The sequence below is a fragment of the Musa acuminata genome, chromosome BXJ1-7, assembly GCF_036884655.1.
Source record: "Musa acuminata AAA Group cultivar baxijiao chromosome BXJ1-7, Cavendish_Baxijiao_AAA, whole genome shotgun sequence".
Lineage (NCBI taxonomy): Eukaryota > Viridiplantae > Streptophyta > Magnoliopsida > Zingiberales > Musaceae > Musa > Musa acuminata.
In genome coordinates, this window is record NC_088333.1 from 8,424,414 (window position 1) to 8,437,614 (window position 13,201).

A 13,201-nucleotide genomic window follows, 5' to 3' on the forward strand; every position below is an offset into this window, starting at 1 on the left:
CTACTGACGCCCACCGGGTGATCTCTAACATGGCTGCCGCACGCCATTCAGACAACTCCCTGTACTACTAACCACGTCTCCCTTCAGGCACGCGCGCCTCCTGCTATAGCTGTGGCCGTCGCCGACACCAGCGAGCGATCGGATGGACAAGCCTGGGCGCGCTCTCACTGTGGTCTCCAGTGACTCCAATAAGACGAGGTGGACAGCAGCAGCTTCATCATCATGATTTGATGTTTCAGCGATCAGCGACATGATATCCTTCAATTTAAGCGCGCTCATCGGAACGGACGGCCAGGATCCATCGCAACGACTCGACACGTCTATTTAAATGGAAACACGCTGCGGGGAACCCCTGGAGAGCCATTCCTCTTTTTCTTTTTTCGTTTGCATTTTATTTTTATTCCCTTCTCTCTCGGATCTCGCCTTCTCTGCTTCTTCTCCGTGGCAATGGCGACCATGGAGAGCCTGATCGGCCTCGTGAACCGGATCCAGAGGGCGTGCACCGTCTTGGGCGATCATGGCGGCGAGGGCTCCCTGTGGGAAGCTCTCCCCTCCGTCGCCGTCGTCGGCGGCCAGGTAGCCCCACTCCTCGCGTAACAGCATTCTTCGCTTCCCAGATCGCTCGTACCTGGCATCTTTCGTCAACTCTTGATCATCCTTTTTTTTGGGATCTCAGAGCTCAGGGAAGTCGTCCGTGCTGGAGAGCATCGTGGGGAGGGACTTCTTGCCTCGTGGATCTGGTAACGTCCCAATGCGGATCTCTTTCGATCCATCCTCTGCGGTTCTTGTTTCCTTGGTTATGGTTTGAGATCTATTCGTCTGGATCAGGTATCGTGACCCGGAGGCCGTTGGTGTTGCAACTTCACAAGATGGAGAGTGGGTCGGAGTACGCGGAGTTCCTTCATGCCCCTAGGAGGAAGTATACCGACTTTGGTAGGATCTGATTGATTAGAGCTTAGATTTTCTGTTCTGTTCTTTTTGAAGGCACTTAGTCGCTTTATTTTTGATACATTTTGTCTCGAAGTTAACAACTTTATCTGTTTTCTTGTTAGCATCATATTTTTTACGTTTAGATCTTTTCATCATTTCCTTGTTTGGAACGCATACACGCACTTATGAAGGAAAAAATTCTTAATTTCTCAGATTAGTTTGGATTTTTTCTTCTGGGCTTAGTTTCCGTGATTTCTATGATTTTGCTGGCTTGCTGGTAGGATGCTGGACCGATGCCCATGATCTGTTAATGAACTTTGGCATTCTCCTACAATGAATAGTTTCTTAAACCATCGGTGCTATGATCCTGCGGTGCTCCTGTTTGTTTCATGTGAATGCCATGCTTTTTCAAGTATCAAATTGTTGGTCCTCAAGTTTATGTTTCTACCAGCTTTGTTAGACCTCTTTTGCAGAGCAAGATTTTCCTAAATAAAAAAATTGGAGTCATTGAAAAATCTTGATATTTAACTCAGAGAATTATTAAATAACTCCACTTATAATTCAAAAAACATTTTCAGAAATTATACTTGCCAGGACTCCACAAGACTAAAACCAAGATTAAGCTAATAAAAAAGTACTAAAGTTTTAAAAGAAAAAAAGGGAAAAAGGTTTAATCAAATGACTAGTAAATTGACTCAATTATAAGGATAAGTTGGTCTGAACCTAACCTATCGTGACATTGTAAAACTAGGCCATTCGAAGCTTGTACCAACTCTTTCAAGTGTATCTACAAGATTGTCCCGAAAGTAAGGCAGTTGATGTCAATACACAAAAAACGGTATTATATATCTTACTAATTCATGGTTGTTAATCAAGTGTTGGAATGATGGCTTCTGCTGAATCTTATTTCTAAATCTGCTGGAAGTATACAAATATCTATATATTAGATCGTTAATCATTGTACTTTTATTAGATTCATGCAGATAACTATGGTTAATGAAGTATGTTTTTAATTTTATGCATTTGCAGCTGGTGTTAGAAAGGAGATTGCTGATGAAACTGATCGGATAACTGGAAAATCAAAACAAATATCCAATGTTCCAATCCATCTGAGCATTTACTCGCCACATGGTCCGTATGCTTATATAATGTTCCAATCCATCTTTATAGTACTTTTCATGTAAGGATTATTCTTATTTCATAGTCATATGTTTGAGGTTATTTTCCATCCTTTTATCCGTCACAATGGTTTTTCTTGTTTCTTTCATGTTTCCATCACATAAAAGTGGGATATAATATCTACATAAGCTTTGTAATGTTAAAGTCCAATTATAAATCCTGTCTGTTGTGGGGTAATTCAATTAAAAAGATTTAAGATGTACTCGAATTTTGAACAATGTTGACAATTATGGTGATTCATTGCTTAGATCCAGGATGAAATGGATGAACTAAAGTAAAAAAAATACACACACATCTCTTGTTTGAAAATGTTTGAGCATTTGCTCTTAAATGTCTCTCAGTCAGTGGACCTATGCACATATGTACCGGAGGGCAAAACTTGTTTGGAAGCAAGAAGCAAGTGTATCATTAGACAGACAAAATCACCAACAATAGTAGTGGTATTGATGACCTCTAACAACTTTACTGGGATGACTATTGATGTAAGTTGGCAAGGGTGTGAGGCAACAATGTTAGTGCTGATGATGTGGTCCCTAAGGAGAACATCTCGAGAGGAGGATAAGTTTAGTTAAATGAAAAGAAAGTGAGTCAAATAAAGAGTTGAGCAATATAGTTTTGATTGATACACGTGGAAACATGGCATTGCACAGAAAGGTATGTGATAGCCAGCCTATTTTGGTTTAGCCATGATGTAAATCCATGCAAATTAACCTTAAGTTGAGATATAGAGACAACATTTAGAATCTAAGCAGTTCATATTAAGAATAAAATTTAGGGATGTTGTCTAGTATTGGGAAAATGCATAAACAGGATGTTGAGAGGGTCCGTCCAACCTAGTACACTTACTGTCCCAGAAGGTCCACCCAATTTTAAACTAGCACTCATAGGCCATAGCCTTATTACTGATCAGTTTTCCGACCTCGCCCACCCTTCCCTTCAAGCAGAAGCTGTCTTCTCTCCTCTCATTTTTTTACCAACCGAAAGCCTCAGTCTTCTCTGATTACTTCATTTACTATTTGTGAATCAACAAATCAAGTTTGTATTTTATGAAACTTTGCATTGTTTCCCGTATCAAGATAATTCTAAAGATGTTTCTTTAGTTTATTTGCTTCTTTTGCTCTTGAATACCTTGTTTCTTGCTTAAAATCCATTTGTGGACACATATTTTAGTTCAATGTTCAATTCAAATGCATGTTTGTCATTCAATCGAGCTTTGCTCTACACATTTCAAGCATATATTAGTTGAACCTGAGCTTGATTCAACCTAATCCACATAGATTTGGGCTAGATCCTAGTAGATTTCAAGCAGATTGATACAAATTTAACATAAATTTTTGCTGATGTAGTTTAGATCCATGAAACTAGGTTCAGCCTAGACATTCTTGACAGATTTATTTAGATAACTCTGTCAAGATGATGAGACTTTTATTTATCTAATTTCAGTCTCCATGAGGTCCATATTGTCATAATTGTTGTATGATAGCATGTTTGTTGATGATGATGGCCAGGGTAAAGGGTCTCATGTTTCCAGTACAAAGACAGAGAGGATGGTGAACTAAGGAGCAGTTACTAGTACCAACCAAGATGACACATCATCTACCAGATTAATTTATGGCTGGAAAGACGAGTGCAATGAGGTGGCAATGACTTAAAGTATATGGGAAAAAGCTTAGCTGAGTTTGAGTCAGACGAGGTTCTCATGGTCACAACCATTTCACTAGCATGGATATCATGTACCACAATAAGATGTCAATAATTGGTCCTAGTTTGTTGAATCTGAGGCTTTATGTGGTTTCTAGTGGCAGTATATTGATGACAATTTTACTGCTGAACAATTATTGTGGTTTCACAACTTTAGATTTGTTTCACATCAACAGTCACAAGGATCACAACATTCATAGTGGTTAGTAATCCAGTTACACATAATGACCATTAGTTTGATTCAGTTATACTATATCAGTATCAGATGCCGTGCGAGTAGTATCATGTACGAGTTCTTCAATTATAATATTGATTTTCAACAGACTCACATGGCAGATCTTAACCATCTCTTGCCCCAGAATGATGATCCTTTTGGTGGTTAAGGCATGGTTTGTATAGTTTTAAGTAAACAGATTTACAAGTTTTCCAATTATTTACTTGTAATACATGTATCATGTATTAACTTCATACATTTATCATGTATCATGGTTGACCGTAAAAGGTTATGTTTACACATGCCCATTCATGCATTGACATCAAGAGAGAGGTGGCAGAGAACATGCAATCATTTGTAGAATTTGACTTAATGAGTTTTAAATTCAGAAGTCGAAGTCTTCCTTGTTTTCAGTGCTTATTATTGCAAGAGTTTCTAGCGAATATACAAGATATTATATCTGTAAAATGTTTGCTGAAATCTTGTAATCTTGTTGTTTCACATTAATGCACTGGTTTTATGTGTGGAACATATTGGATTTCTTCAGATTTCCTGGTTAATATTTTACATAACATTGTTGCATTGTTGTATTATGCAGTTGTTAACTTAACACTCATAGATCTTCCTGGGTTGACAAAGGTTGCAGTAGGTAAATATCTCAGGTCATTTAGTTTTCTGTTATGTTCTGCAAACAATTCTCTTTTTACAATGAACTTACTGGATGTTTTTGTTTTTGCAGAGGGACAGCCTGAATCAATAGTCACAGATATTGAAGATATGGTGCGGTCTTATGTTGAAAAGGTAAACAAAATAGCTCTATGTTTTTCTTCTTTTTGTTGTTCCAGGAATTTAATTGTCTGCAGTGAATGATGACATATTTTTAGTTATATCTTTCTTTTATGTTATAGGAATTAAATTGACACAATGAACATTTTTACTAAACAACACTTCTTTAGGTTTCTCTTCTTTTCGATGATACAGAAGTTAAATGTATCTAATTATATTGAATTTAATTATCATGAAATGCATGCTATGGGACTTTTTTTTTTTCTCCTTGTTCTCATTCATTTTATCTAGCTTTGTTTAGCATGAAATCTGTATCCATGCTCCTCTACCCCCATGATACATGCCCCAGCTTGGGGTCTGTTCCAGCTGGCATCCCTTTTTTATTTTTCCCACCTATATATTAGAATGTGCCAGGTTGCACGAAATAGTTCTGCTGGCATATGCAATCCACGTTTGATGTTATCTTGTCAAGGGTAATTGTCATATCTATTTAAAGTTTGACATTAGCCCACTTATTTTAGTGATGATGATTTTTTAATGCTTGTAGCCTAATTGTATCATACTGGCCATATCTCCTGCGAATCAAGACATTGCCACCTCAGATGCCATCAAGCTTGCAAGGGAAGTAGATCCTTCAGGTAGAAAATTTATTTTATTTCTTCCTATAAGTATTACAAGAAGTTTGAGTAGGAGTTTCTTTCTATGGTTGAGGTTATTTGATCACAGTCAAATGCAAACAATAGCCTTACATTTTTTGTTCTTTTATGTAGGTGAGCGAACTTTTGGTGTCGTGACAAAGCTTGATCTTATGGACAAGGGTACCAACGCTTTAGATGTAGGCTATCCTTGCTTATTATCTGTGATTATGCATCAAAGTGAAATTTGTGATTTTATATTCCTAAGGGGGAACCTGCCTTTGAGACCTTACTTTGCCTCTTCTTGTCCCAGGTGCTTGAAGGAAGATCGTATCGGTTACAACATCCTTGGGTAGGAATTGTTAATCGGTCACAAGCTGATATTAACAAGAATGTAGATATGATTGCAGCACGACGCAAAGAACAAGAATATTTTGCAAATAGCCCTGATTATGGACATCTGGCACATAAAATGGGTTCGGAGTATCTCGCAAAACTATTATCCAAGGTGGCCATCCATGTCTCATTTTTTGGCTTCTTTTTTTTTTCCTTTCGGTTGGAAAACTTCAAAATTCAAATCACTGAAAAACTTCTCAATGACTTCTTTTGTCTAGCATCTGGAGAGTGCAATCAGAGCACGAATACCAAGTATAGTAGCTTTAATTAATAAAACAATTGATGAGCTTGAGGCTGAGTTGGACCGTCTTGGCAGACCTATTGGAGCTGATGGAGGGGTAAGATTGGGAACAATCTATCGTATTTTTAGGTATGATCTTCATAACTGTAATTTCATAATTGCCTTGCTTTGAATATGCAGGCGCAGCTTTACACAATATTGGAGATGTGTCGTGCATTTGATCGAATTTTTAAAGAGCACTTGGATGGAGGGTAATGCAATCTTTATCTCTTTTTTTTATGGTTTGTGGTCGGGGAATCACTTATCTTCTAATTTTCTTTTGGACAGACTGTTATTAATTCATTTCATTGCCAAAAATCTATTAAAGAAGAAGCAACTTCTGGTAAAATAATATCTTGCAAAGAATTCAGAAATGTCTTTATTTCACTTAATATAGTGGTTCAAGAAGGAAAAGGTCACGGGTGCAATTTCTTCCAATACTCTTCTTTGGCTCTTTGAACTCCTCTTAGACAGTGGTCATAAGAGAAACCACTCATTTGCTAATGTTCTCAGAAAGTTATTTATGTTTATAGTCCTAGTCTCCTAGATTGTTCCTCTGATGACCATTAATTCTATAGAAATAAGCAAGGTATTGGTGGATGGTAATCATTTGTTCACTTCAACAATTCACCTGACTTCTTTACATCACCAGCTGAGGTTCTGCACGTACCTTGGATTATTGAAGGTAAGTAGGCCATGGTGGTTCAAAGAAGTCCTATATCAGAATGGGAAAAAAAAAAATCAAAACTACTCACCTATAAAGCAAAAGGCATAGGTTGTTTACTTGACATGCTGCTGTGATTTTGCTGTTGTGAGGTTTTCTATGTACTGATATATTGCTTGTTGTCTTAGACGACCTGGTGGAGATCGGATCTATGGGGTTTTCGACAACCAACTACCTGCAGCTCTGAAGAAGCTCCCATTTGATAGACATCTTTCTTTACATAATGTTCGAAAGGTTATTTCTGAAGCAGATGGTTACCAGCCTCATCTGATTGCACCGGAGCAAGGATATAGAAGGCTTATAGATAGCTCTCTAGGCTATTTCAAGGGTCCGGCAGAAGCATCCGTGGATGCTGTAAAATTCCTTCACTCACTTTTTCTCTCACATTATTTTGTGTAGTATACTATCCTTGCATTGCTTAACATCATGATATGTCATTCCTACTGTGTCTGATATACTTGCTGTATTATTGTGTATTCTTTGAAGTTTACAAAGAGATCAATTAGATAGAGTTGTTCCAATAGCGAAAAAATAAGGGGAGTAGTGAAAGAAATGAATTAGATAATAGAAGGAAAAGACTTAAATAAGGCCTTTGGCTGAGAAGAATTTTATCTCAACTTCAAGGAGTTGAAGATCCTGTATCAATAATTAAATTTCATGCGATTACGACAGTAAGGACTCAAATAAGCTTTTAATTTTTCAAACTAATCTTATTACATGATGCCCTTTAGTGAAGAAATAAGAGTAGAACATAATAATCTTTCCCTTACAAAGATTTTGATGATATTAGAGTTGCAAGAAAAAAATTTGATGTAATTTGTTTGTGTACTTTGGCCAATAGTAATAGATTTTTAATGTCATTGTTACTTTTCAGGTGCACTTTGTTTTGAAAGAACTTGTTCGGAAATCTATTGGTGAAACAGAGGTAACAACTCTTATAGAAAAAACTTATTTAGAAAGTAACTAAATGTATATCTCACATGCCTTATGTTCTTTTGTTTGCTTATATTTCTTGTTATTTCAAATCCTCTTTCTATGTCCATGTAACCTACTGCAAATAGTTCAGACATTATGACTGATTTTTGTTGATGTTGTTGTATAACTGGGAGCAGCCAGCAGCATGATTTTACCTATAGAAGTGTGCAATAAACAACGAAAAATGGTTCATCTATAATAAGTTCAAGCTACAAAAGCAAATATTATCTTGGAACTTGGTAGGCCTGTGTGTGCAGCCAAAGATTAACATGTATGTGCTCTTTTTTCTTTTACATATTTAAGATCCTAATATTCCAAACATTATGATGGGTGAAACTAGACACTTGTTCTGTCAGTCATCTGTTGTCATTTTAATACTTGTGCACAGATTTCTTGATGATACTTCCTAACTCTTTACACTAACAAGACGTTGTTATAATTACTGCATCTAAGGTTTCATAACTGTGCTCAAATTGCCGATCCTCGAAATTTTTTGTACCAGATATCATTGTTCTTGCAAAAGAGAAAAAGAATTGTATCCAGAGAACCATTCAGTAGCAGGTTGGGCTTATGTTACATTTGTCCATCAATTAGACTTCTTAGGGCTCATCAGTCTAATTCATTGAATAGCAGCATTCTGGCTTCCTCATTCGACATCTTGGAAACTTTCTTATATGGGTTTTAATGGTGACATTTTGTTGGTTAAGTAATTCCTCTTAGAAGTTTCAGTGAGCATTATACTTTCTGAGATATCTTGTGCTAGTATGGTTCTGATTTCTGAGTATTGTTTTCAGTTCATTCAATTAAAAGATTGTGTTTCTACTGGTCATTCTAGAAAAACAACTCAAAAAGTAAATTGCAGAAATCTGGAGACATCTTTTTGGTGTTTCCACTTGTTTTCACTCCATTGTCCTCCAACTCCTATAATCAGCTTTTACAGACCATGACCATCCATCATCATTTGTTTTTTAAAACATTTTTATATTGTTATTTTCATCATATTGTTTACTTATGATTAACTTGCAACAGCTTTCTATACATATTCTTGTAATTAATCCGAGAAAACATATGATGCTAGTGATGAGTATGTTAGCGTCTTTCCAATACTTAAAATGTTTATTTTAATATAATGTATCTTTTTATTTTTTATTTTAACTAATATTAGTTGTTTTAGTTTATTAATTTTATTTATAAGGATAACAATGATATTCAAAATTGTTCTAGTTATAAAGAATCAAACTTATGAGTTACACTATGAAAATATATAAGATATGAAACAAATATATTTGAAAATTAATTTGGTTTTATGTTTGTTGGGAAGGTGAATTATATAAGTTATTTATTTATTAAGACAAATAATAAAAAAGTATAGAGAACAAAAGTAAGATTTGCATATGATTTTTATTGATCCTAAAAAGTCTGATAAAATTTGTTGAGATCTATATTCCACTAATCATGTTGATGTCATGAAAAGAATATTTATGATAGTGTGGTCACTAGTTTTAAAACTATGAAGGGTGTCTAATAAGTTTCTTAGGAGTATAGGTTTACATGAGGGATCAACTTTAAATCCTTGCATTTTTATATCGGTAATGGACGAATGGACGAACTTGATAGTTAAGGTAGATGAAAGTTTAAATGAAATTAATTACAAACCTGAGTTTTGGAGATAATCCCTGGAAACTAGGATTTAAAATTAAGTAGGATTCAAACTAAATATATGAGATATAATCTAAATAATATAAAGAGAAGAAGTGAGGTTGAATGGACGGTAAGTTCAAATAAGTAAAAGTTTTAGGTTTGAGTTGATTATGGAGAAATCGATGAAGATATTATTCATAGAAGTGTCATGAGTTTTGCATGATCACCATTTATGTTCTTAGGCCAGTAGGCCAGCGATGTTTTATGAATATGTGGAGCTAGTAGGAAGTATAGAAAAATAAATGTTTTCGTATGTAGACAATTACATCCAGATTTGACAGAGGATAAAATGAGGGACAATTGTTTAAGATGATACGAGAAGACCTATAGGGCGATCAGTTGTAGATTGATAGCTAGAGGGAGGCCTAAGATGACCTTACTGGAAACTATAAATAGGATATTACTTTATGCAGTGTTCAATCGTGGCAAAAGTTGTTTGTGCCTAATTCCAAATAGTTGGGTCATTAACAATTTGGATTCATTGTTGGTATATATTTCATCCAGACTTGTTGGAGTAAGACAAAATAGAGTGAGCCACTCAAAATTCCATATTGATGGGTGTCTTATGCTTTGGGTTTGGCTTTCTTTAATGATTGTTTTGTTTAATTTTTATCCTAATTAAGTAATATCGTACAAGTTTCTATATCTTTGTTTTTTATGCATATACATATCTAAATACATATTTTAACTTTACTGTAAATATTGTTAATGGAATATGTTAGCGGATTTTAAATTTCTGTGCATTCTTAATGAATTTTTTTTCTGCATCCTCTAAGCGAGCGATACACTGGTCATCTTGATATTTTAATTATGCTCTTGTTTGGTCCAATATTGTTCATTTCATCATGAATGATTTAAAAACCTTGTTGATGTTACTCCCGATGCAGGTTTTGTAAATTGCTACTGATGAGTGTAACAGAATTGCAATTAGTTTTAATTTTAGTTTGCTGTTTTACTCGGTTATATGTGCTTTGTTACGTTATAGTATTCACAAGAATATTATTAGTGCATAATTTGTTTTTTTTATCAGAAAGTGGTATATTGGATGTCTTCTCAATGAAGGGACTGGCTTATCAATTATCTCCGTGAGATACCCATGTATCACAAACTGTTTTGGAGTAGCTGCAAGGTCCTGAAGCTTATTGCTTACTTGATTATGCTGATGTGGTGGTGTTGTGTTGTGTTGGTAGGAACTGAAGCGCTTCCCAACTCTTCAGAGTGATATAGCAGCTGCAGCAAACGAAGCTTTGGAAAGGTTCCGTGATGACAGCCGGAAAACAGTTCTTCGTCTAGTAGAAATGGAGTCAGCCTACCTCACAGTGGACTTCTTCAGAAAACTCTCTCATGAACCTGATAAAGGTTCAAATCCTGGTTCAACTCCCAATACTCCAGCACCCGACAGATATGGTGATCACCACCTGAGGAAAATTGGTAAATCCATACATCTGTACTTGTAAAGCATGCATTTGCTCAAGTTCAATTTGGTAGTATTCAAGTTTCATACCTGCAGCATGTCTGAAACAAGATTTCCTCGTATTTTTTTTATCCTACTTATGTATATGTATGATGATGTGATATTGCCTTGGCCATGCTCATGACATCTATTTTTGGCATTCTAATCGATTCCGATTTCAGGTTCCAATGTGTCATCTTATGTTGGCATGGTATGCGACACACTGAAGAATACTATACCAAAGGCTGTCGTTCATTGTCAAGTCCGCGAAGCAAAGAAGTCGCTGCTTAATTATTTTTATGCGCAAGTTGGGGGGAGGGAGGTCTGTCTGTCTTTCAGCAACTTACTCTTGCTGTAGTTTTTAGTTTCACGCCCATTCTATTGATGATGCATGCAATTCTGAAGAAGATATGATATAGGGCTATCAGCCCAATTAGCCATTACTCCAATTGCTTAGTGTTTACCATTCTGTATCCAGTTTAAAAAGAGCCTTCAATCACAAAATATGTTTCATGCAATAATTGATGGTGAATGGTCCATTGGCTTGGTGATTGCCAATTGCTTGGAATGATTGATAGACTTGTATTGTGGCACAATGCATTTATTCTTTTTTGTCTTCTTGCCTGAACCAGTCTCATTTCCTTCGATCTATATAGACCTAAATTTTATGACTCAGCTTACTAAGATAACGAATCTGAAAGAGTAAGAATAATACTCAAAATTTGTGGCTGATGGGATACTATATATCTTGAAATAGATTAGATGTTCCTTTTTTGACCCACCAGACAATAAAAAAAGTTAAAAACAGGTTGATGTTGCTATTTGTTTGAATGTTTGTTTATTTCGTGATTAATTGATGGATGGTAAATTGTGTTTAATCTCAAGCTTTTAAATCTATACGCAAGCCAAAACTGATTCAATTGACACATTTGCTTTTTATTGCTGCAGAAGAAGCAGCTTAGTGCTATGTTGGACGAGGACCCAACTCTCATGGAGAAGAGAAATGCCATAGCTAAGAGACTGGAGCTCTACAAACATGCAAGAGATGAGATTGATTCTGTTGGCTGGAAATGATAGTCTAAACAGACGGATATGAGATCTGCTTATTACAACAATTATAATGGCTAGCAAAGGAAAGGTTCCATTTCGACACTTGACGTTTTCATACTTGAAGCAAAATGCCTTCAAACATCATGAAGAACATCAGTCTATTGATTGATCATTGTATCTCTTTTATTCTTTGTAACACTTGAACTGTAACTACAATTGCGATTGATCTTCAACATAACATGAGGAGTCTGTTATACGGTTAGATATTTGGTTCTCATTGGTGATTTCTACACAGCATACTTACTATTCATGTTGTTAGCTACAGTTACATTGTTTTTCCTATTGGAATTTTATGCATAAGGTGTTCACACAAAAAGGCAAAAATCTTGTTGGTTCATAATCTATCTATCTGGGTTTGTGCTCGTCTTACATTCTGTTGTTTGTGTGTCGAAGGGGGGTATGTCAATGGATCGCATCGACTTGGTATGGAATCCAACCAACTTAAAGTTTGATTTGTATGCAGATTGGGAGCATGATGAGTTAACTAGTCACGGATCTTTCTTTCCAAGGCAAAATGGCTGCGACGCTTTCTGATAGTGGCAAAAATGGCAACGCGCCACATCAGCATGTCAGAGGTGGCGAGCATTAATGCAGACTCAGACATTTGTCGACGTCACCAGCACTCAGCCAACCACCTCAGCTTTGACCCCGTGCACTCAACCGAGACACAGGAGCACATCGACCGAGGCTCGCCCATACCCTGCGGTAGCCCGGTTCTCCACGCAACCCCAGTGGCCATGTCAGATGCCACTGGGGGTACAGTCCTGTCCTACAGACAGCTACGTCAGGTAACATCAAACCCCCTCTATAAATACCCTTGAGCCCTAAACAGAAAGGGGGATCACACACTCAACACACGGAGGTTTCTCCTCCTAAACCCCCTCCACATCTTTCTCTGACTTGATCGTCGGAGGGGTCGGGTCGAGCACCCCGACCCGACCTACGTGCAGGAACGAAGACGGTGTCGCCTCTTCCCGGTGTTGCGGCAGAGCTTCCTCACGACCCGAGCAACCGATCCCGAACCACAGTGCACGGCCGCCAGGGGACCCCAAGGGACGCCGCCCGAGATCCTCGACATCCGGACCCCCGAACCAAGCCGTGACGGCCCCGAGGCCAC

At 37.0% G+C, this 13,201-nt stretch overlaps 1 protein-coding gene across 1 annotated transcript; it reads left to right on the plus strand.

Moving 5' to 3' along the window:
- The first annotated feature begins 29 nt into the window (after nucleotides 1-29).
- LOC135678626 (phragmoplastin DRP1C-like) lies at nucleotides 30-12,286 on the plus strand. The gene is made up of 16 exons (XM_065191652.1): nucleotides 30-576; nucleotides 677-740; nucleotides 829-933; nucleotides 1,960-2,061; nucleotides 4,623-4,673; nucleotides 4,764-4,825; nucleotides 5,358-5,448; nucleotides 5,581-5,645; nucleotides 5,759-5,953; nucleotides 6,060-6,179; nucleotides 6,263-6,333; nucleotides 6,974-7,199; nucleotides 7,720-7,770; nucleotides 10,712-10,952; nucleotides 11,157-11,296; nucleotides 11,923-12,286. Exons 1-16 carry the CDS (start codon nucleotides 448-450, stop codon nucleotides 12,046-12,048), a joined length of 1,839 nt encoding a protein of 612 aa, XP_065047724.1. The 5' UTR covers nucleotides 30-447; the 3' UTR covers nucleotides 12,049-12,286.
- The last annotated feature ends 915 nt before the right edge of the window (nucleotides 12,287-13,201 follow it).